The sequence below is a fragment of the Anser anser genome, assembly GCF_964211835.1.
Source record: "Anser anser genome assembly, chromosome: 4".
Taxonomy (NCBI): Eukaryota; Metazoa; Chordata; class Aves; order Anseriformes; family Anatidae; genus Anser; species Anser anser.
The window spans coordinates 57,960,124-57,981,209 of NC_139724.1; the positions used below are offsets into that span (position 1 = coordinate 57,960,124).

At 35.5% G+C, this 21,086-nt stretch overlaps 1 protein-coding gene across 6 annotated transcripts in view; it reads left to right on the forward strand.

The window, feature by feature from the left end:
- LOC310898358 (uncharacterized protein) overlaps positions 1 to 21,086 on the forward strand; it is a 222,535-nt gene that overhangs the window by 192,992 nt on the left and 8,457 nt on the right. For 3 of the 6 annotated variants that reach the window (XM_083833284.1, XM_083833289.1, XM_083833275.1), the window contains one exon: positions 14,111 to 14,218. The exons of 2 other annotated variants lie outside the window; for them this stretch is intronic. Coding sequence is in view for 3 of the 4 variants with exons in the window: in XM_083833289.1 (XP_083689415.1) it covers positions 14,111 to 14,190 (80 nt within the window). In the remaining variant the exon portion in view is untranslated. Of the gene's footprint in view, positions 1 to 14,110; positions 14,897 to 21,086 lie in introns of those variants that run through there. One more of the 6 variants, XM_083833276.1, reaches the window with a different exon arrangement.

The following is a 21,086-nucleotide window of genomic DNA, read 5'->3' on the forward strand; positions in this document are numbered from 1 at the left end:
CTTAAGTGGCTTGTCACACATTACTGGTAGAAAATCATACTTCTGTGAGTTAGCTATTATTTTGAGGATGTCAGTGAACATCCTGACCATGGCGCTTTGGCTACCTAGATTAGATAAGTGATCAGGATCCTTAGAGCCTGTCTCATTTTGCACATAACAGACCTGAAAATTAAAATAAAAGACCAAGTTCACTCTTATCCCAGTGGATTAAAGCCAACACTGTCTAATAAATTTCATCTTTTAGTACAACTGAAACTACATGACTTAAGACAACAAGCTTGAGGGGAAAAGATAAAATCAAATCAATAAGGAGAGCCTTTTTCATTAATAGCTATATCTCTTCATCCATTCTAAGCAAATAACACTTTTACTGTATAGTGATTCCAATGACATATACACGGCTGTAGGTTTATGCTATTTCAGTTGAGCTTTATTTTAGTTTATTTTATTTTACATGATGAAAAATATTAGACAGATATTTCCTTGTTCTACATCAGTAACAGATGCCAAGGGAGTTCACTAAAAGACATATTGAAAATGTTTCTACTGATTGTTGTGATTATAAGTTCACATTCTTCTTTAGCATAATATTCTAATATTCCATGTTAATATTTTAGAAAATGAAATGGGAACATCCATCTAAACTGTGAATGTTAGATGCTGTGCACTACTACTAATGGTGGTTTTGTGGCTATCTTCTACAGCTAGCCTGGAAAACTGAGGATTATATGTATCACGAGAACATTCTTTTAACAAAATGAAGTAGAGTTCACTTTTTATTTTCTGAGATTCTTCCTAGCCTTATTATTTCCAGAGATATTCCATAAATATGGATTAGAAGAATTTTCAAAGAATGCTGAAGTCTGGCTTCATAGTAAATTGCTTATTTTATTATTCTTATAATAACTGTCATATGATGACTTTTCCTGTTTAATTAATTAATTAATTAATTAATTTTAAGGTGTATACAGATACCTTCCTAAGGTATCTTTGGCTTGTAACTTCTGTTAGAGAAGTTGAAGCATAATCATGATTCAGGTGTACTGTTTGCAACACTTTAATCATATAAAGTATTTGAGTGGAGGTACAGGGTGTTGTAGTTTGTATAAGATTCTGTACTATTTTCATGACTGTGTTATCATAACTTCAATTTATTAAACAATATTACTAACATATATAAATAAGGTGTTCTCTCTCATGTGTTTAGGAACAACGTGCTGAACCAGGATTATTTTTAAACCATCAAACACCACTATGTTTTTGAAGAAATAAAAATGAAGAAGTATGACTTGCCTGCAGAATGGCAGGAAAACAAATAGGTTTCTTAGTTCCTCTTGAAGTCACTCCACATTCTGCAGCAAACCACAAGAAATCCTATGTTTTTGTTGTTCTTTTTTTTTTTTTTTCCCAGAGAAAGAATAGTCTTAATAATTAAAAGTTTCTTTGTGTCACAGCAATTAAATCAACAGTCAGAGTCATCAGTCAAAATTTCAGAACATCTTTTAGATTATTCTATAGATATCTTGAAGCTAGTAAGAATTGTAACCATAAGGATCAAAAACTTGAATGTGGTTGCCTCACCATCTTTTTTTTTTTTAATTATTATTTTTAATTTTATTTTATTTTTACCCAGACTTCTACAGTAGAATGAACTCTGTAATTCATTTACATATCTTGGAATGTATTCAATGACTCCAACAGGAAGGTCACTTAACTCTAGTTAGCTATGAATGTAGAAAAAGCAACTTAAGAACTTCAAAGCAAAACAAAACAAAAGAGTGGAATTTCCGTAAGAATATGGGGTATGTCTGGAACAAAAACAAAAAAATCATCCCACCCCAAATACCAAAACTTTTGAAACACTAAAATCCAAATGGGAATTCTGGAACTCTATTTAGTTTTGAAATCTAAAAAAATCTTATTTGATGAAGCAACTCTTTTCAAATATAATCCTGAATACATTCGTTATAAGAAAAAGAGTATAGCCAGACTGTATGGACTACCAGATTGTTTAAAGTATGCTCAACAGTATAATAAAAAATGAACCTTATTTCTGTCTTTAAAACACACAGCTAAGCTAAAAAGCAAAAAGTGTAAACATTTTTAAGGTTTAACTGGTCAGTCTGTAGTCTTGAAATTTGTCCTCGCTCTTTATGGGGGTGGTGGCTTGTGTGTTTCTTTAATGAATGAAGTAGTATTTTTCTGTGAACCAAAATCAGGGAAAGAGAATAATCTTTCTGGATTTCTAAGCTTTCTATGCTATCTTGTTTTGCTAATGTTGTTTTGCATGTAACAAGAAAGAGGACATGTTGTCTAACAGTGTAGCAGTTTATCCTTGGAGAGTGAGATATCCCATGAGATGACATGCCTTGGATATCTCTTCTCAGTTTTTACTCAGCTGTCCCCACTGCTTCATCTCCCAGACTCTTGTGCATGGCCTACTTACTTGCTGGGGAGCAGCGTGAGACACAGAGCGATACCTTGACACCGGGAAATAACTATTCAGAAACAGTGAAAACATTGGTGTGTTATCAGTACTGCTTTAGTCACAGGATGCCTCTCCTCCTTAACGAAATGTGGGCTGCTGTGATGCAAATGATTGTTTGCATTTTAATTTCTTGCAGTAAAATATTTCTTATACTCAGTTGCAAATCTAACATTTCAACAGCAAAGTTTGTTCTTTGAAGAATCAAAGGAACTTTACAGTTTTATTATAGAATAACTTGATTTTTGAACTAATTTCTCTTCTTGTTCATTATCTTGATTACATTGTCTTATACAATGACCCAAGAAATCTGATTCTTTTTTCTGTGTTCACTGAACAAAGACAACTTCAGGAAATATCTCGTATGTCTCATAATTTTAGTTTAAGAGGTATTTTTTCTAAAACTGTTCAGGTTTTGGCTAGGATAGAGTTAATTTTCCTCCTAGTAGCTGGTAGGGTGCTTTGTTTGGGATTTAGGATGAGAATAATGTTGATACCATGCTGATGTTTTAATTGTTGCAGAGCAGTGTTTATACTAAACCAAGGACTTTTCAGCTTCTCACACTGTTCTGTCAGTGAGCAGGCTGGGGGTGCAGCAGTAGCTGGGAGCGGACAGAACCAGGGCAGCTAACCCAAACTGGCCAAAGGGGTATTCCATACCATCTGACATCATGCTGAACAATTAATATGGGGGGGCTGGCTGGGGTGGGGGTACTGGCTGCTCAGGGATAAGCTGGGCATCGTTGGTCAGTGAGTGATGAGCAATTGCATTGTGCATCACTTCTTTTGTACACACCGTTATTAGTAGTACTATTATGATTATTATTTTCCTTTATTTTCTGTCCTAATAAACTGTCTTTACCTCAACCATCTTTCATCTATTTCTGATTCTCTCCCACATCCCAGAGAGGGAGGGGGAAGGGTTTGTGGTGCAAATGGCTTTGTGGTGCTTAGCTGCCGGCCAGATTAAACCACAACAAAAACAATTACATATTTGTTTGGATGGATTAAGTGTTTTAAAAGAGATAGAACTTATTTTCCAAAATGATAGGAATTCACACTATAGCCTATAGACAATTTAGACAATATTCTTAAGTAGTGAATTTTCCAGTCTTTTTTTTTTATCATCAAATAGTGATTTAGAAAAAATAGTGCTATTTTTCTGTTTCCATGTCCATTAAAAAATATTATATATACATACATATATATAAATACTCATGTGTATAGAGATTGTATTTCTCTCCCACATCAATCTTTTCATGAAACTTCCATGTTTCTTGTTTTTTATTTTTTTTATTTTTTATTTTTATTTCTTTCTTGCACTTTCTCCACCAACTTTGCCCTGCTTCTTTTCCCCTTGTTATAACTTACCAATGATTGTTAAATTGTTTAGATTTTATTTGTGATACCTCTGGGACTGGAAAAAAAATATTGCTTTCAGCACAGCTGATGGAACAGAAGATGAAGCTGATACAAAAGGACTAGCAAAACTATTTTGCAAAATGAAATTAACAGATTTCTTTTAACACTCATAGCCCTTTGTTCTATAATTACTGATAGAAGATCTGTCTTTGAAGCTCAGAATCACTTCATGTCTCCCAGGCAGGTAGAATCTGCAGCAGCTGCAAAAGCAGCATTTTTAGGTTTTCGAGGGAGCAAGAGAGTCTCTTGTAGTTTTCAGTCTTTTTGTAGTTTCCAGTTTTTGCAGTTCTTCCTCCCAGTCAAAACTCTTGATTAACCAACTCCGGAGGAACAGGACTTATACTCCTAGATGGGGTCATAGATGCAGAAAGAACAATCAATGTGAGACTCCCTGACTCCTGTATTACTCTATGGAGCAAGATTTCCTGATTTAGTTATCATTGGTAACTGTTATCACCGTTCAGACTGGTCTAAATCATTATAAACTCTAATCTTTTGAATATTCTGAAGTAATATTGAAAACATTTCTAAATTTCATTAAAATACCACATAAATCTCTATCATTTGTTACACAATAAACCAGCGGATGAAAAGTGTATTGGAATTGTATATATATGTGTACATGTATGTCTGAGAATTAGAGATTGCTCAGTGTTTAGAAGACTGACAAATCCAGCCAGCTTGAAACTTTAAAACATAACTTTGCTAAATTAATTAATTCTCAATTCATTAATGCTCAATTCATTAACTGCTCCTGCTAATGTTTACTTCTTACACATTACTGATCTTTATCACTACATACACAAAACAGTCAGTTCTCAGCAATCAACTCCTAAACAGACATATCCTAGCTGTGAGAGTACAACATCAGGATTTGATGTGCACTTAGTGCTCATGACTATGGTCCTTGAAGATTGCAGTCTTGGAGGCTGAGGTTATCCAGCTCAAGACCTTTCTGGCAAGAGAAAATGGATTTTTTATTTTTCCTGTAGGCCCCTCACATCATCAGATATCTTGTCTCTCTGCATACCCTCCAGTTCTCTTTACATTAATCAGAAATAATTAATTTTAGGTGAACAACACTAGTTATGACTCCTCTGAGTTTCATTCAGCTTCTTACCCCCATTTTATGATGAAGTTACATGAGATGGCAAAATTAACCTTACAGCTTGACACTACCAGGTGATAGAGGAATCACCTTCCTTCTCACTGTCCTGGCCTTCTCACTCACCCATCCAGTTCAAGTCCATCTTTTGCCCTGATTGATTTAGCATTATCCAAATGCCTCTGATACTGACAGGCCATGGGTCATCAACTGGCTCTCCAGGAAGCCTGTTCCAGTGCTTGACCTACTTCACAGTAAAGCATTTTTTCCTAATGTTCAGGCTGAACCTCTTCTGGTGTAGCTTTTTGCTTTTCCCATGTCTTCCCATGTTCATTGGTTACCAGGGAGAAGAGACTGGCACCTCCCTCTCCACTTCCCCTCCTCAGGAAGTTGTAGAGAGCAATGAGGTCATCTTTCAGCCTTCCTTTCTCCAGACTACACAACCAAAGTGTCCTCAGCCTCTCCTCATAGAAAGGTCTTCCAGTCCTTTTATCAGCTTTATTGCCCTCCTCTGGATGCTTTCAAGTACCTTAACAACCTTTTTATATTGTGGAGCTCCGCAATATAAAGTCATATTTTTTATATATATATATATATGTATATGACAGAAACCACATATAATTATATGTATAAGTTAATATATATTTTAACATAAATTCTGTGGGCAAAGCTAACTAATTTGATGAGAATGTAGAAGGTGAGGAATCAGATCTAAAATTCTAATGATTGCCAACCAGAAAGAGCATATAGAAATTGTGCAACTACAGTGTGAAGCAAAATTTTGAGGTGTCAAGACCATGGACTAAGCAGATGGATACCCTGTACACTGAGATTAGGAGGAAAAGCTACCAACATATATGTGGATGTAAAATTAAAAAAGATCCTACATACTTTGTTCCAACTGACATCGGTCATTTTGGTAAGTTTTGAAAAAGGGGTTCTATGTTACTACATGACTTCAGCCTGTTGAAATGATAACTAAATCTTTAACAGCTCCTAGGGGGAGCTGTGTTTTCTGGGCAAGAAGATAGGCACCGCAATCACCAAATGGGAGGCCTGCACTTTGTCTTGTAGCAATATGATTTCACAGTGGACAAAATTACAGATTAGAAGGCCTAAGTTTATATTCCTTGGAAAAATAGTAAGGTTTGTGTAACCAACCTATGCTTTGTGTATAGATGTGTAACCTACTTGTACATTATGCATTTTGTGTGTTGAATCTATAGATGCTTAAAAATCTTTGCAAGTACGATTACATATGGCTTAGCCAGGTCTGGAGATGAATCTATCCAGTGACAGACCTAAAGAGAATCAGTATGCAATTACTGTTTTCCAGTGCTGTAGCCGGCTGACTAGACCATGCCTATTGTCAGAAGTTACACAGCAAGATAACAGATTTGATTAGCTTGTTTCTGCAATGATTAGAATTTGAGGTTCTCTTTAACTTCAGTGAATTGGTATCATCACTCACAATATTCTGTGTTTAAAGATGCTGGACATATCAGCAGGATATATGTGTAACTGTGGTTTGTATGTTGTACAAAATCCATTAACACAGTAAATACAGTATTTTGTTTTGATTAATTTCTTTTTGATTTTTTTTTCCATCGTCAAAGTTTTTATTTCTACCCACTTAGGTCCTTGTACAGACAAAGCCTCCAGATTTTTGATAAAGCAAAAACACTCAAACATGTTCCAACATCAGTGTTAAAAATAACCATAAAATTACTTTTCTTTACCAGATTTTTAGAGTTATACATATCCCACAGTAGTGTTCAATTTTTACCAGGCAGTCATGAAATCAATATGATCAGATCAAGAACAATTAAATTGCTTAATTGGAAGAAAAATAATTTATTACAGAAGGCTGACCTTGCTAACAACAGTTCAACTGCAATTTCAGTTTCTAAAAAGGGTATATCTTGTTATAAGAAGCTGTTTTCCTGACCAGCCCAGTGTAGCCATCTGTCTCTGCTCCTGAATAATCTCATTCATCTATGTTCTAGTCTGGAACATATAATGATCTTCAGCCAGTTTTGGAGGCATATCTGTTTAATAATGTCAATTACCCAAGCTGTTCTGCTGCTGGGCTTCTATTTATGCCTCCTGCCATTTTCTGTTAATCTGTGGATGAAATTCTAACAGAAGAAATGTGTATGTGTGTGTAATAAACATATATATGTATATGGTATATATATTTATACACACATAATGAATTCCTCATCAAAATAATTTGATTACTTTGCAAAACCAAGTATACATATCTGCTTTATAAGATTTTAATAGGGAGATTTATTACCCTTTTGCAGCGACTTATGGAGTCACTGTACAAGACACAAAACTAAGAACCTGTGAAAGAACATAGAAACTGTTACATTCAGTTAAAAGACAGTTCCTCAGGCAAGAGGATGGGAATGACAATGCCCATTTTATTTAGGGGATAAGACTAGCCTTTTAATCTTTTCATTGTTGTTGTGCTTCTCTGTGAATCTTCAGTTTTCCATATATGAAGTAATGTGTGTTTGTATATGACAAATATTTGTAGGGATATAACAAGCACTGAAATATTTTGGTCTATGTTGAAAGAGATTTGGATCAGTAGCTCATCCTAACTTCATGAACAGAACTAAGAACCATATCAGAATTTAGCTTTAGAAAAACACACTTTTGGAGATGTGTAGTGAAGGATTACTGAGTAATCATTCAACCATATTTTGACGAATGGATTTTTAATTTATCATAGAATCATAGAATCATGGAACATACTGAGTTGGAAGGGACTCAAGGATCACTGAGTCCAACAATACTTTCAGTACTTAAAGGGGTCTTATAGAAAGGATGGAGAGCGACTCTTTACTTGGGTAGATAATGATGGGACAAAGTGGAATAAACCACTTAAACCAAAAGAGGGGAGATTTATATTAGAGATTAGGAGGAAATTCTTCACTGTAAGTATAGTGAGGCACTGGAACAGGTTGCCTAGAGAAGGTGTGGATGCCCCATCCCTGGCAGTGTTCAAGGCCAGGTTGGGTGGAGCCTTGGTCAGCCTGATTTAGTGGGTGGCATTCCTGCCTATGGCAGGGAGATTGGAGTTAGATAATCTTTTAGGTCCCTTCCAAGCCAAGCCATTCTATGATTCTATAATTCTATGATCATTAAACTGACACAGACAAATGCAAAATCTAGTAGCTGGCTTGAATTAATCCCTTGCAATGACACAGGCTAAGGACTATGTGGATGGAGAGCAGCTCTGCCGAAATGGACCTGGAAGGTCCTAGTAGACAACGAACTGACCACAAATCAATAGTGTGTCAGGACAATACTGCAGGCTAACAGGATTAAAATCTATATTAACAGTAGCACAGCCAGTAGATTTTGAAAAGTGATTATTCACCTTTACTTAGTACTCATTAAATTGTATCTGGAATACAAGATCCGGTTTTTGGCCAACCAATACAAGAAAAACATTGACAGTCTGGAACAAGTCACCGGAATGGTCAGGAAGCACTTGCGCTATGAAGAGAGGCTGGGGAAGCTGAATTTGTTCAGCCTGATGAAGAGAGCTTTGAGGGGCATTTTGTCCCAATGCCTAAAAAAAGGATAGTTAGAGGATGGACCCCGGCTTTTACAGGGGAAAGAGACATAGAATCATAAAATCATAGAATCATAGAATATCCCGAGTTGGAGGGGACCCATAAGGATCATCAAGTCCAACTCTTGGCTCCACACAGGTCTACCCAAAAATTCAGACCATATGCCTAAGGGCATAGTCCAAATGCTTCTTAAACTCCGACAGGCTTGGTACCATGACTACGTCCCTGGGGAACCTGTTCCAGTGTGCGACCAGCCTCTCGGTGGAGCACCTCTTCCTGATGTCCAGCCTGAACCTCCCCTGTCGCAGCTTGATACCATTCCCTCGGGTCCTATCACTGGCCACTAAAGAGAATAGATTGGCACCTGCCCTGCCAGGTAGACCACAATGAGGTCTCCCTTCAGCCTTCTCTTTTCCAGGCTGAACAGGCCCAGTGACCTCAGCCGCTCCTCATACGTCTTCCCCTCTAGGCCCTTCACCATCTTCGTCGCCCTCCTCTGGACACTCTCCAACAGTTTCACGTCCTTTTTGTACTGTGGTGCCCATAACTGCACACAGTACTCAAGGTGAGGCTGCACCAGCACAGAGTAGAGCGGGACTATCACTTCCCTTGACCAACTAGCAATGCCATGCTTGATGCATCCCAGGATACGGTTGGCCCTCCTGGCTGCCAGGGCACACTACTGGCTCATATTCAGTTTTCTATCAACCAAAACCCCCAGATCCCTCTCTGCAGGGCTGCTGTCCAGTGTCTCATTGCCCAGTCTGTACATATAGCCAGGGTTGCCCCGTCCCAGGTGCAGGATCCGGCACTTGCTCTCTCAAGACAGTCATAATAAAATGAAAATTTCAGACTGCATTGCATACAAGGAAACAATTCTTCACTCCAAAGATAACTAAGCATTGGAGCTGTTTGTCCAGACATGTTGCACAGTTTTCAGGTTTTCAAGGTTTTCGAAACCCAGTTGGATGAATCCCTAAGAAAACCAGTTTCATTTCAGTGTTGACTTTGCTTTGAACAGGGTGCTGGGCTAGACAGCCTCCTAAGGTCTCTTCCAAACTGTATGATTCTGTGACTCAGTGATTTTTTTTTATGCTGTCCTAGATCTGTTTGAAAAACTTCTTTTGATTGTTTTCTTAAAGCAAGTGTGCATCGAAGAATTACCCAGATGAGAGTTTGGTCTGATATAACTGATATCACAGGTAAAAAAACTCACCATTAAATTTTCCATGGACTTTTTAATAGAGCATGATATGAAGACTTTGGAATACACTATTTCCAGCAGCTGAATGACCCCACAAACCATGATGGGATTCAAATTCACATCTTACTGGAGGGAAAAAAATTCTTCAGTTTCTGAAATACCAACACAAATACCCGAAGCAATCTCACACTTCATCATTTGTTTTCCTCTACAGATTCAGATTTGGCCTGAAACACTACTTATTATGTGAGATCCCACGTCACTACTGAAAGAGGGAACATAAGTATAATTTGTTTCCTGCTGGATGTGTAGTTCCCATTTAGCGTAACATCAGTTCTTGTGTACTCAGCAAGTGAAAAATAGTTGCTTTTTATTTCATGTTCAATCAATAATATTATGGATTGACTTTTCTGTTGAAATATTTATGGAGAAAATCCAACTGCCTACCTATTAATGAGAGACATTTTCATTATCTGTTTTTGCAGCTTCTGATTAATGTCAGACAAATTAAATTACTGTGTGAAAATGGTTTTGATTAAAGCAAAATTAAAAATCTAAACTTAGTTTACAACAGTGGATTTTTATTTAATTTCCTAATATGAATCTTATCTTGATACTACAGCAGACTACTCATTTGATAAGATTTTCCTTTCATCTCTGTGACTACCTATTATGCTGCTTGCCTGGTTTTCTGTAATGCCCATCTATGCTCAGTAAAAATTGATATGACTGGAAACGTGGAATCATCACTAACACAACTAAAAGAACAAAATGTTAATTTAACATATTTTCCAGCAGCCTAGAGAAAATTAAACAGAATTTTAATGCAACGTACTGTAGTGCAACACTTGGCAAAGCATACACTTCCAATGACAGGTGGATCAACTACCAATGAATTTGGAAATCAATAGAAAAATTTGTATCAGAACTCTACAGAAAGTTTCCAAACTAGTTATTTCAATTTAGCTTCCTATTTCGTTGACTGGGAATTATAATAATTTGGAATATGGTTATAAAAAGTAATAGAAGAGGTGTTTTTTTTTGGTTGGTTTTTGTTTTGTTTTATTTTCATAGTATGTTTTGGAAAGTATGCATATGTTACTGTACATATTGTTTTGGTAGCTTTTACTCAGAGGTACAAAAGATAAAAATCATCACCTGACCTTGTTTAGTACAAACACAAATAATTATGGGTATCTGAAAAGTAGATTATAAAAATTAGATCAGTAGTGCTTGCAACTCCTTCTTAGACAGGACTCCCTCACACCTCTCTATATATGTGTATTTGGAACACAGGGTCAAGGAGGCTTTGAAGTCTGACTTTGAGGTCTGATATCTTGTCCTCTAATTATGAGTGGCGATTACTAGGCTTATTCGCAATTTCATTTTCAAATGAAGGATAGTGACTTCTTTCTTCCTAGGTCTGGTAACATTTTCAGCACCTTTCTGCTGAATAATAATACCCAGCTATGAGGGTTTCCCAAAGGGAAAAGAAAGCTGAACTATAACTTAAATAATAGTTTGTGGCATCTCATTGTTCCATCTTTATTGTATATGAAAAAAAAAGATATATATATTTACTCAGAAGACGTGAAAGTGGTTTTACTAGGATTGGCCATGGAAAATATTCATATATGTTGCTAGATAAATTTAATAGAACTTTTACAGTGTGCAAAATGATAGATGGTAAATACAATGAATAAATAAAATTCAATTCAATCATTTAAATAATGCACTGTTAGGATGTGTCAGTCTGCATCTTGAGCAGACCCTGAAACAACATTTCCCAATTAAAGTCCACAGCAACAAACATCATGCATTATAAAACTGCAAAATGTCTGGAATAGAAAATTGCTTTCTCGGATACCAAGATTAACATTATCATTTGATTAGTAAAATCCCAATACTATTTTGGATGAGATTAGTTTCCCTTTAATTACCCATGTGTTCACAATTTGAAGTATTTCATTACTTGCACATTTCTAACCGCATCGGTCTCTCCCATTACACCTTCTCAATTACAATGAAAATGGTATAAATTACATTATTATATTCACATTTTAATTTTCAGTATAACTATTAATCTTTTCCTAAGCCTTTAACCAGCTGGATGGATATTATGACATACATTTTTTCTCCACTAAACACTCTTTTTCTTCTGATTTTGTTCTTTTTTGGGGGGTGGGGGTAGAGAAGGGAGGATCATATGTGTGTCAAAGACAGTTTAGATTCCATCACATCTGTCCGGAAACAGACATTTGTACTTATATTATCTAGGCTGAGGATTGTTTTTTGAATTCACAATTTTTGATAGGTTTTGAATACATCAGGTTGAATTCCATTTTCTTTCCTTTTTTGTTGTTGTTGTTGTTTTGTTTTCTGTATTTTGTTTCTAAATCAGATTTCAATAGACATAATTCAAATGTGATTGCTCAAAGTGGATGAAATCATTTAGGAAATAGCATTGACTAGTTATCATACTGTATTAAAAATGATTGTATAGTTAATTTTAGCAATGTCAAAAATATAAGGATTAGCATAGAAAATTATGGGCAACACAGGCCATATCCAGCACATTGAATTATGTCTGGTCCAAAACCTCTGTTCATAGAATATTCCTTCCAATAGACCCTATGAAAATACTAGTGTTTGCTTTTGGATAAGACTTTCTATCATCTTTGGTTCATGGAAAATGTCTTTAATCAGTAACTAACTTTAAAGCACTTTATTCCAACTGAAATTGAATTTACTTGTAACACTGCTTTGTCAAAACAGTCACCAAGTGAAGTAAGTGGTTAATTCCTACTGAAATGAGATCTTAAACTGTTAGGTAGTTTTGATCCCCACAGGCAGATCAAACCCACAAAAATGGCTTGGCACCTTTAAAACAGTTTAGGTACCTCAATAGAAATTAGCTGACTTTCATGTAGCTATAGTGTCTAGATCCTGATGACTTCATATCTAACCTCTGTAGTAATTTTCACTTTCTATTTTGGTTTCTAGCAAGACCACAACTTCTGGCCGTGTAGGCAGCCAATTCTCACTAGATGCCAGAAAATAAATCTAATGGAACCTTAATCTGTGTTCAGAGTCAATTCTGTTGCACATACTTCAACAGCACTGAAAATCAACAATATGGAATAATGGAATGCTGCATTCCATTAACTTCCTTGAACAGCAATATTTCTGTTTGTCTTTTAAATATATAAATTTTACTTACTGATTAGAGGATTTCCCAGCTAATATGATTTCATCAGTATGAGGGGACAAGCTCTATGAAAATGACTGGATTTCTCTTCAAGAGCAGTTCCACATTGTATAAATAGCTAAATGTTTACTGAGACTGATTGCTTGTACAGCCCATATGGTCCTTGAAATCTCGGACTCATGTTTCTTGTCCAGAGAATACTTAGTTGTCAGGCACTGAAGGAGACCATGAGAAAGGCAAACAGAAAATAAATTGTCCTAGAATAAAAAGTGGTCTTTGAATAAGGCTGAATACAAACTGAACATGCTAGAACATTAATATCACTTCTTTGTGAATGTTTCACCTGCAAGCTGGTTTATTTTCATTCTGATGCAGAACAGTAATTTTTTTAAAATCTTGAGTACTTAAGAGAAATGGGAAACAAAAACAAGAAGAACAAATATGCAGCCAAATCTGATAATTATTATTACTTTTTTTTTTTTTTTTTTAGCTCGGCTTCTATATGTTCAAGTAGAAAGCTATATGTGTATAAACTAGTGAAAGCTAACAAAACTTGCTGTGATAAAGAAACAAAAAATAAATTAGATGTGCATCAGATACAGTAGTTTTCTAGACTGCAAAATGCACAGCCAAAAATCTTTGGGTGGGTTTGTTTGTTTCATTACTGTATCAAAAAATAAGATATAAGACACATTTTTTTCTGGGTTACCAATTTGATTATCAATAGTTCATACTAAATTCTCTCTGGCAACTTCCAGAAAGGAAAATCTGTATTCCAGTTCAGGGCCACCGGATATTCTTCTCTGTAAAGTCTGGTACTATTTCTTATATACTATTTCCAGACAATGTAAATGAAGAGTCTGGAGGAAAATCAGGTATCAGAATCAGTGTTTTGGTAGGTTTGGAAGACATGAAACCATTTGGAAAGCTAGCATATCATAGAATAATCACTGAAAGAGCAAGTTAGGGTGTTATGTTATGCAAGTTAGTTATGTCGTCACAACACATTTTTATACTGGTAGGTGAAGACATCATACTGTCACTAGCAGGTTGGATGTTAACTTCTTTTTATGATGTATCTATCCTTTCACAGGTGTCATACATAGGCAGTACTGTGTCATGAGCTCAGAGACCATGAATCATGGCTATGCAAGAACAGAAAATATGTCATAGGTAGACAATTATTCCTTCTGCTCTGAAGGTAAGTCAGATGTCATAAGAAAAGAAAAATAAATGATTTTGCATTCAATCCCTTAGAAGGGCCTTTGATACACTCAGAAATAGATTTATTTTGCTTCTTCTCTTCAATTTCCTAATGTGGTTTATTGGTGGAATTATCTGGAAAAAAAAATCACACTTTTTGAAATAAATAACACAATAAAATCAGTTCCATCCCCTGATAATCACTGAGATAGTCTTTGATCTGTATTTCAGATATCCTCTCTTCCTTTCACATGCCTATACCTTTTCATTTTAGCACTAAAAAATAATTTGCTCCCTGTTATTAGACTGACTATAATTTGCAAACCTGATCCAAAGCATCACTTAGTTACACTATTCTTGTTGTCTCCTTGTAGTTCAACCACAGGTCCGATAGATTAATTGTTCTTGATGGAAAGTCAGAACAAAACCATTTTCTATTCCATTCTTCTATGAAGTTAAGCCTCAGTAATTCTACTTTCCTTTTATACTGACACTTTTCTTCTTTCTCTGACTCACCATATAAAATAGTTTCTCACTGTATAAAAGGATTGAAGACTTTGAAGTCTCAAGGCCAAATTTGGGTCAATGAAATAAAGCTCTTCACTGTTTAGAAGGCTAGAATATGAGAATACTTATCACACTAGGGATCACAAAAATCAGGACTTTTACCTTTAATGGTATAGTATTTCCAGTGTTACAGAGCATACATGAAAACTAGTTGCATGCCCTAAAATCTCCTGTGTAGGTAAGTATAATGTACTTCCAAGTATATGTAGGTGATACTTCAGTGGCAGTATGATAATATCTTGTGAAAACACCTATTTTAACAGAAATTCCACCTTCTTAGTGACATTTCGGGCACACATCTTAGCTTGAAGCCCTGTCAGAAGGTCAAAACAGCGAGAAAAGTGAAGTGATAAGGAGCAAAACTAGCTGAGTGAGGTCTCAGTCATCAGTAGTAGCATCCCTGCACCTAGACTAAGACTTAATACTTACTGATTCTTATTTACACCATAAGAACTTCACAAATACCATGTGTAAAAGTATTCAGGAAGTGTACTTTTTTTTTTTTTTTTTCATTTTAAGGTTAATGTGATGTAATTCTGTCAAACAATTTCGCTTTCACTGACATTAGTATAATCTCTCAAAAAAAAAAAAAGGTCATAAGAACTAAGTGTATAATTTGTGCTCGTAAGTTACCACCTTTAGCACATAAAGTGGATTCAATGTCAGCCAGCTTTCCCTAACTTTACTTCCTTTAAGACAAGTACATAATTTCCTCACAGGAAAAGAAAGAGAAAAAAAAAAGCTCCACCAGACTAACTTTTCTAAAATCAGAATACAAATTAATTACAGTAATCAGAATAAACTCAGAAAAAAAAAAAAGACTATTTCACAATGACATTAAGTTGCCTATATTAATTCTGCTTAAAAGTTCTTCAGTCTTTTTCTGAACAAATTAAACTAGTTTTGTGGAGCTCCTCAATGAGGGAGTGTTTGTACTAAGACTTTTAGTGAAAACTGTAATATATTATTATATAGTAAGATGAGTTTAGGCAAGAGGACATTTTTGTGTTTGTTAAAAGCACATAACAGCATGCAGAAGACTCAAATAGGCAAAATTGAATCTTATTTCCAGATAAATCGGAAAGACATGTTAACAGATTAGAACAGAAATGCTCATTTCTCTGAAAAAAATTATCCAATTTCATATTCTGTATATCATAATATTAATTCAAAACTGATATTTATATAATCTAAAAAATTAAGATTATTTAATTTGGGATCTAATTTTGCTGGTACCTATGGGAACCTATGTGATGGCAGGAGTGCAATCTTTTAATTCAAAACATCAGACAAATCCAACCGTAAGAATTAATTTGGAAATATTTGAACAGCTTCATAGAGGTAGGAAACTTACTTATGGAAAGTTATTTTAGAATTGACATATTAAATTAATATTGACACCTTTCAAAATTTAAGCCCTAATATTTTTTTTAGTTACAGCACAGCTGAAGTCTCTCAGAGCCTTGGCCTTTGTTCATTAGTCATTGTAGTATCCTACATTGATTCAGAGCACACACCTTGATAGCAAGTCTCATGAATTAATAAATAAGTAAGTATTTCATAACTAAATCCAGTTAATCTGGGCTCTTAGAAACCCAACTGGGACAATATTCAGGCTACAGAGCCGGTACAATATATTTCAGTGATGGATAAAGAGAATTTATATCATTTGGCTATCTGGCATATGGAATTTTCTGCAAAATCATTCCAATTGCTAACCAGTGTTAACTGCAGCTTATTAGCATCTATTTCCAGCTGTGTGTTCTCATATTTATTTTATACGGCTTCTCTATCCACTTCTGACTTTTAAAGTAACAAAACATTTAAATGTTTATACTATTTAAAAAAACAAACAAACAAAAAAAAACTGTTAGTGTGTACCTTTCAATTCTTGGACTGAAAAAGAAGCATGTATTAGCACTACAGTATTCTTATGAGCATCTGATGAACAGGAAAGTTTTCTGTTGGGCACAGTTGTGCTTTATACAGGAAGACTTTATACCAATTTCTGGCTTATATTTATGGTTAGTTAATTTCATAACGATTTTGCAAGCAGAGCTTTTGCTCATAAATTTTAACCTGTAACTGTCTGGAAATGTTTCAACATATTTTCAAATAGTAAATACATATATATATATTTTTAATACACAGTAGTTTAGTACAATTATATGTCAATTTTGATTTGTGTTTTGAAATACATGAAAAGGAATTAATTTAAAAGATGAAAATAGATCAATATGAGGGGAAAAAAAAACAGCTTTCTTATTTGAAATTACTTTACCTTTCCAGCTTTAATAAAATTAAAACAAATACAACAAAATCAAGGAAGATAATATTCAGTATGAACATTTTTGAAATGTGTACACCATACACACAAAAAAAAAACCAAAACATTTCTTAAGATTTTATATTAGAAATTTTTAAGCTGACGTCTATATATGTTTTGGGACAGAGCTCATCCTTGGCCACATTTATCTAAGCACTTATGCAATCCATAAATACTTTACAAATATTTACACCAGACATACTCTTTTGGAAATTCAGTCAGGTGTTACTTAATGCAGTGCCTTCCACCTATATAGCCGAACTCCCCTACTGAATTTTCTCACTCATGAGAAGATTATTTTGTAATCCCCTCTGTAATTCCCTTTAGTATTTCTGTCAATACTCTAAGCTGATACAGCAAAAATATGTCTGAAATAGTAATTGTCCTTTATTTAGATCTTTGTCATCTTGTGACATACCCTATTTAAGCAGGTCAAAATGGCTTCATAAAACTGTAGACGTAGCATTATCCTGTGTTGCCATTACTTCTGTGCTCTCTGCTCATAAGAGCTGATGAATTCTGGCATACCACTGTGCATATACACATACATAACTTCAATACCAGAACTAATTTTTATTTGACCAGCTGATTCTGTGCTAATGTGTAGTCATGCCCTCAGGCACCTATGTGCCTCTGTGGCTCTTAGCTTTTATCTTCAAATGATCTAACTCTTCAGTGGGATTCTCTCTTCTGTTAATGTTTCCTTGGAGTCTATACACATTTATGGAATAAAACTGAAAGTCTGTATGTATTACAAATGCATTGCAAACAGTCCTAACCAGCTCTGTCACAGAATAATGTTACTGCGTGAGTTCCTGACTTTGACTTTTGAAAAATCCTCTTGGGACCTGCAAAGAGGTTATAGACAAGGAATCAAATTGTCAGGTCTAGCAAGTTAATTCATTTCAGCTCCTCTGCCTGTATACATAGTCTGTCATCTTTTACTGAGTAATCTTGTCTGAATTTGTCTTAGGTTTAGACTATCTCAAATTTATCATACAGTAAGATTAATACATGTGGCCAATTAGCACAGAACAGGTCATCCATGCTAAATTCATGCTGTAATGTGTCCCACAGTAATCTGTATGCGTGTTCAGATGCAGGAATGTTCCTATGATTGCAAAGTACATATGTTTTTGGAAGTTCTTGTAATTAAAATATCCAGATTGCTAGTCATTATGGTGATTCAGAAGATTATTCCCATTTCAGAAGTTTATTCCCATGTCTCTGGTAAGGTTACTTCTCAACTTTTAAACATATGTCCCTTGGCTCCATTTGTAGGTGAAGTCATTTATGTCATGTCCATTCAGATACAATTGTAAGTGTAGATGTTGCATCACTTCCTGGCTAACTTCACCTTTTCCTACTAAGCACATATCATGATGTTGTTTCAAGCCTCATTTAGAAAATGTATTTTAAATATATGGGAACTAAAAGTGGTGTACATTTGCCTCTTCTTTTTCATATGATAGAAACATAAGCCATGGAAATTCACTCAGATGGAGGAGCACAAAAAAACTGTATCTTTTTCCTTCTTTCATTAAACATTTTGCATGATAGTTAACAACAACAACTGAAAAAAATCAATAAACAAACAAACACAACCCCCCTTGTTTTGGAAAATGTTAATTACACCTAAGACTAGTCTTTCAGTGAGTTACTTTTTCTAGTTTCTCTTGCATAGATTTCTACAGTTTTTGTCCATTAATTAGTACTTATCTTTTCTTCCATGTCAATGAATAAAGTGAAATAAAATCATTAATAAATGTACCAAAATTTAACACCGGTTGATATGTTAATTTTCAGCACTGAAAAAATAAATAAAATGATCACACTATACTTGAAATCTCTATAAGTAAGAATATTTGCATAGCATAACAAAAATGTGCTCTGTAATGTTTTGTGCTTTTATATTGTGGACTTGGAAGATCTGGATATGCTGTAAGTTAATAAGTAGATCCCTATATGTTGTGCTTGTTATGTATTTAGAGATACCGCCCCCCCCCCCCTTTTTTTTTTTAACTTACAGCTATTTAATTACACACTGGATGTGCTCATTGGTGCTCATTGAATTCATAAGAATGGGAGAGTATGAGAAAGTACACGAGCAGTACTACAAGCAGTAGTCTGCTTGTTTGAAATATTCAGTCAGAGTATATTAATCATCTCTCTGGAAACGCACTTCTTCCTACGATAACGTTTTTTACTATGTATAATATTGTCTATATTCTGTCTATATTCTTCTCTTTTATTCTATCTATATCTACAGAAATTCCCTCACTTAGACTATGCAGTATTCTGTATTAATACTTATTCAGAGGAAATATATTTTTTTTCAAATATATATTTCATTAGAAGTCTGCTGTCTCCCAGAACTTTCTCTTTTGCTTGTCCTGATTAATGGACATATATAATTATAATTACTTGGAAAGATATTAAAATAATTTAAATACTAACGTACTTATTTAATCTATGCTAAATGTTCACAGAAAAGAAATAGTAATAAAACTGTTAAAATCAAGTTTCACTGTTCTCTATATGAAATAGGACCAAAGAATTGAAAAGACTGGCAAAAATTAAGGCACCCTCTGATCACTTTGAGGAATAATTATAGGGTAAACTATAGAAGCCTTTCTTAAGGCATTAAGCTTACATAGTTTGACCTGCAAATATGGATGAATGCATCACTACGAAAGTAATAATGACATTTAACACAGTGTACATAACAAGTCTGCAAGCAGATATCGTCTTTTTTTTTTTTTTTTTTTGAATTTCAGCTGAGGGATTTCTTGTGAGCTTTTTTTTTTTTTTTTTTCTCCCCAGCAAGTGTGCAATCCTTACAGATTGTAATGGAATGTGAGCTCTGTAAGCTCAGTTAGCAGCCTATGATACTTTCTGTTAACAGACTAAGCATTCTGGGAAATCTTACTCTCTCAAGGAGTCAGCAGTGAAAAGAAGTTAAAGTTTATAAAGAAGGTAGCTATGATAGTACTGCATAACCTGAAAAAGGAAAAGACATTATTCTCCTTCTACATATGCATTTTAAAATAGCTTCCTGCAGGGCTGTTACTTGATTATTGTTTGATTATGCTTTTATTATTCAGTACCAGTAAACAGAAGTACAGACAGTTCTTCTTTGTGCTAAGTTCCTTTTTACTTAGATTTTACAGATTCACAGATTCACAGATTTCTCTAGGTTGGAAGAGACCTCAAGATCATCGAGTCCAACCTCCGACCTAACACTAAGTACTCCACTAAACCATATCCCTAAGCTCTACATCTAAACGTCTTTTAAAGACCTCCAGGGATGGTGACTCCACCACCTCCCTGGGCAGCCCGTTCCAATGCTTAATAACCCTTTCGGTAAAGAAGTACTTCCTAACATCCAACCTAAAACTCCCCTGTCGCAACTTTAGCCCATTCCCCCTCGTCCTGTCACTAGGCACGTGGGAGAATAGACCAACCCCCACCTCTGTACAGCCTCCTTTCAGGTAACTGTAGAGAGCGATGAGGTCGCCCCTGAGCCTCCTCTTCTCCAGGCTGAACAAGCCCAGCTCCCTCAGCCGCTTCTCGTAAGACTTGTTCTCCAGACCCCTCACCAGCTTGGTCGCCCTTCTCTGGACTCGCTCGAGCACGTCCATGTCCTTCCTGTAGCGAGGGGCCCAAAACTGAACACAGTACTCGAGGTGCGGCCTCACCAGAGCCGAGTACAGGGGCACAATCACTTCCCTCGACCTGCTGGCCACACTGCTTCTTATACAGGCCAGGATGCCGTTGGCCTTCTTGGCCACCTGAGCACACTGCTGGCTCATATTCAGCCGACTATCCACCAATACTCCCAGGTCCTTCTCGGCCAGGCAGCTTTCCAGCCACTCATCTCCCAGCCTGTAGCTCTGCTTGGGGTTGTTGCAGCCCAGGTGCAGGACCCGGCACTTGGCCTTGTTGAACTTCATGCAGTTGACCTCAGCCCATC